The 4,652-nt window shown below is 33.1% G+C and overlaps 1 protein-coding gene across 1 annotated transcript; it reads right to left on the bottom strand.

Moving 5' to 3' along the window:
* Nucleotides 1–1,154: 1,154 nt before the first annotated feature.
* LOC101341121 (zinc finger protein 383) lies at nucleotides 1,155–4,648 on the bottom strand (the record flags this gene model as incomplete). The annotated part of the gene is made up of 1 exon (XM_012559001.2): nucleotides 1,155–4,648. A coding segment is annotated over one exon (699 nt), but the record flags the coding sequence as incomplete, so codon positions are not given.
* Between the last annotated feature and the right edge of the window lie 4 nt (nucleotides 4,649–4,652).

Genomic DNA, 4,652 nt, shown 5'->3' with positions numbered 1-4,652 from the left:
AAAAAAGGATTATTTTTTCCATCTCTGTGAAGAATGTTGGAGTTTTTTGTGTTGTATCTGTAGATTTATTTGGGTAGTATTGACATCTTGACTATATTAAGTCTCCCAGTCCATGAGCATGGAACATCTTTCCATCTATTGACGTCTTTAGTCTCTTTCAGCAGTTTTATAATTTTCATTGTATGTCGTTCACATCCCTAGGTAAATTTATTCCTAGTTTATTCTTAGATGCTACTGTAAATGGAGTTGTTTTATGATATCCTTTTCAGATCTCATTGCTGGTGTATACTCAGTGATTTTTGTGTTGACCTTGTATCCTGCAACTCTGCTGAATTCCTCTACTAGCTCTACAAGTTTTTTAGTAGATTCTTTGGCATTTTCTGTATATAGGATAGTCATCTATGAATAGCGATAGTTTTCTCTCTTCCTTTCCAATTTGGATACCTTTTTTTTTCCTTGCCTTACTGCTCTGGGTAGGACTTCCAGTACAATATTATACAGGAGTGGTGAGAGTGGGCATGCTTGTCTAGTTCTTGTTTTAAAGAGGAAAGTTCTCAATATTTCTCCATTGAGTATAATGTTGGCTGTTGGTTTATCATAAATGCCCTAGGAAAGTATGATCTTTATTTTGTCAAGGTTTTCCTTGCTTTCATGAGTGAAGGGCTTTCACATCCTTATACAATCTAATTACAATGAAAATTGTTCTGTGCTAGTTTTAACAACCTTTCCCACTACCTCCTATACTAAAATGCATTGAAATGATTGGATTCACTGGCTGTTTTTAAAACTTTTCAAGTGGGAAATCAACAGGGTGCAAACGAACACAGTAACATTACAGCAGGTAGGATCACAACTCTTAAATTTATTTGTAAAATAGATCCCATTCTGTTAAATACTGCAAGTAAAAACAAGAAGACAGCATCTGAGCGTTGGGGTTTGAAAATACATTTATACCAAAACCAAAACAAAAAACCAAACCCGTTGCCATCAATTCTGATGCATAGTGACCCTACAGGACAGAGTAAAACTGTGCCATAGGGTTTCCAAGGAGCCGCTGGTGGATACGAACTGCCGACTCTTTGGTTAGCAGGTGCAGCTCTTAACCACTGTGCCACCAGGGCTCCAAGTTCATTTATAGTGCTTTATTTGAACTATATGAAAATTCCGTACGAATTATCTTGTGCATTCCAAGAATCTGTCACTATCCACATCCAAATTTAGTATCCTGTGCTTGGATACTGAGAAATACTGTTACTTAAATCAATTTGGTTTCCAAAAAGTGAGTAGCAAGTTTGGATAAGGAATTATCAGCATCTTTTCATTTCTAAATTTAGATTGTGAATATTTGTTTTCTTTCAACAAATTACTAAATTTAATTCACTAATTTATGTTGCATATTTTCATAACTGATTCTGAATATGCATTTTGTGTTCTCTAAGCAAAGTTTTAACATTCTTTATGAATCACAGGATTCATAAAGATATAGGTGATAACTTGCTTTCTCAGTCTATGTCCTGGAAGTTTCTTGGACTTTTCGTAGATTTCACCCATAAAAATCTCATTTGATGATTTCTTTAGTGTAACTATTGACAGTATTTTCTTTTTTTATAGGTTTTTTTGGGTCCAGTTTTAAAATGCTCCTTTTGGAGGGGAGTCTATTAAGATTTTACACCTCTTCTCAAATCAATTCTGACAATGAACAATTTCTTACAAAAATCAGTTTTCCCTTCATTTTCATATATAGTATAAAAATATCTGTAGTACTTTTAAAAGTTTTTAAAAGTTGAATAAAATTCACATGCCATAATATTCACCCTTTTAAAGTGTACAGTTCAATGGCTTTTAGCATATTCAAAAAGTTATGCAACCATAACCACTAATCATGTAACATTTTCATCATCCAAAAAAATATACCTTTAAAATCTTTACAGTCATTTCCACTTGTCATTCAAAATATGGTCATCCTCATACGCTCACCAGAATCACTAAGGTCTACATGTTGTTTTGTCAAATAATAAATTTTTCTACTTTATATCCAGTTTATATTTTCTTTCAATTAATTTTGCCTTTTATACTTAATAACTCCTTCCTCCTCCCACATTTTGGATTTTTTTTACCGTTGTTTTAGCTCCCTGGGTTCTACAGTGATTTTACAATTTATAATCTTTCTAGTATTTTTGTATAGTCATGCATGTTAAGGTTATACAATGTTCTGTAAATACAGCTCTGCCACTCAGGTTCTATAGAAGTGTTCTCATTTACGATCACTTAAATGTGTATTTTAAGGTTTTATTTCTTTAACTCATGTTAACTGAGAGCATGAAATTAATATTCACATATTTAATAGCTATTCTACTGTTAATGTTTTCTCTAGTCAAATAATGTGACCCGTAGGTTTTCTGCTTTTTTTGAGTATTAGGGAAAATATTCTCATCTCTCCCTACTTTTTTGACGGCTGTGATTTCAACTACCCCTCATTATATCAAGTTTCATACTGACATTAATCCTTGTGCAGCATAAAAGATGAAGCCTCAATGAATACTACCCACATGTATTTTTTCCTTTTTAAAAAATACCATGATGAATAATAATGAGCTTTGTGGAAAGGCTTTCCCATACTTACTGCATTCATTTCTCTTTTTTCTATTATGAATTCTGATTTTGACAGAGGTAAACAACATGGTTAAAATCTTCTAAAAATAATTATAATAATGTATTGATGAAAATAGTGGGTAATTTTACAAAATATTTACTACGTGAAATGAATATTTCTAAGCACTTTACATTTATTAATTCATTGAATCCTCACAGCAAACCAATACATACAGCATGATTACATATACTTGTACATAATAAAACACCACTAGTATATACAAGTAAAAATAGAAAAAAAATCTAGAAGAATAAACAAATCTTTGATAACGATCATTACCTTTCTAGTATGGGATTGAGATGAGGACTGTTAATTGAAAGAAACAACAGTTTATAAAGACAAAATGTGGATAACTTCAGCACTAAAAATAGATGTTTTAAAAGAAGAAAAAAGCATTTAAAGATGAATTTGGATTCTATAAATCACGGCAGCTTTTATAATTGCAAAAATTTTAGAGCTAATCATAACATTCATCAGTATGAATGAACTCATAATGACTGCAATGGCAGCCGTAGTACATTTTAGCATGAGAAAAAGGTACAGTATACCTACCATGGAGCCCTGGTGGTAGAGTGGTTAAGAGTTCAGTTGCCAATCAAAGGTTGGCAGTTCAAATTCACTAGCTGCTCCTTGGAAACCCAATGGGGCAGTTCTACTACATCCTGTAGGGTTGCTATGAGTCGCAATTGACTCAATGGCACCTTACAACAACACCTACCATGATTACACTTTCATTAACAAAGTCTGGCAGGATTTGCTCCAACAACTTGAGATTAGTAGCCTCTAGTTGGTATTATTACAAGTAATCTTGCGTTTTCAGTTTGCACTTTTTTATGTTTTCTGTAAATCTTCTATTTACTATAAGAGCATAAATTTGTGAAAGAAAAACATTAACACTGACATCAAAAACAAAGTTATAATTCTACAGGGAATTTAAAAATAATAAAGGTAACAAAAATAGCATGGTATTGATACAAGTATAAATATGTAGATGGGGGAAAAAGATAGCTATGAAACACAAGCAAATACAAACAAGAATATACCATATCACCAAGAAGGTAAACAAAATAACAGGTAAGGATAGTATCAGACTAAATGGCATTGGGATATGATTTTCGGGAAAGGAGGACAAATATCAATTTAGACCCTGATTTATATCTTAGAGTGAAATACATCTGCATTAAAACTGAAATCAAAATAAAAATTTGAGACTTTAAAAACAATGAAAAAAGTTAACTGTCAAACATGAATTATTTATTTAAAATATTAGGAAGGTGGAAAGAGCTTTAATTTTTATTATCCATCAGTATGAATTCCTTGATGACGAACGAGGTCTGAACCACTACTAAATGTCTTCCCACATTCCTTACAGTTATAGGGTTTTTCACCAGTATGAATTCTCAGATGCCGAGTAAGGTTTGAGCATTTATTAAAGGCTTTTCCACATTCATTACATTCATACGGTTTTTCATCTGTATGAACTCTCTGATGTTGAAAAAGTTGTGAATTCTGAGTAAAAGCTTTCCCACACTGAAGACATTCAAAAGGTTTCTCACCAGCATGAATTCTCTGATGTTGATGAAGTTGTGAGCTCTGAGTAAAAGCCTTCCCACATTCCTTACAGTCATAGGGTTTCTCACCCGTGTGAATTCTCTGATGGTTAGTAAGTGCTGAACCACTACTAAAGGCTTTACCACATTCCTTGCATTCATAGGGTTTCTCACCAGTATGAATTCTCTGATGCTGGACAAGTTTTGAACTCTGAGTAAAGGCTTTGCCACATTCCTTACATGCATAGGGTTTCTCACCTGTGTGAATTCTCACATGTTGAAAAAGCTGTGAGCTCTTAGTAAAGGCTTTACCACATACTTTACATTTATAGGGTTTTTCACCAGTGTGAATCCTCTGATGGTCAATAAGATTTGAGCAATAACTAAAGGTCTTCCCACATTCCTTACATTCATAGGGTTTCTTACCAGTATGAATTCTCTGATGTTGC

This window comes from Trichechus manatus, unplaced genomic scaffold, assembly GCF_000243295.1.
Source record: "Trichechus manatus latirostris isolate Lorelei unplaced genomic scaffold, TriManLat1.0 scaffold00207, whole genome shotgun sequence".
In the NCBI taxonomy this organism is placed as follows: Eukaryota; Metazoa; Chordata; class Mammalia; order Sirenia; family Trichechidae; genus Trichechus; species Trichechus manatus.
Note: the sequence above shows the minus strand (reverse complement) of the source record. Positions and strands in the feature narration are given on the sequence as shown.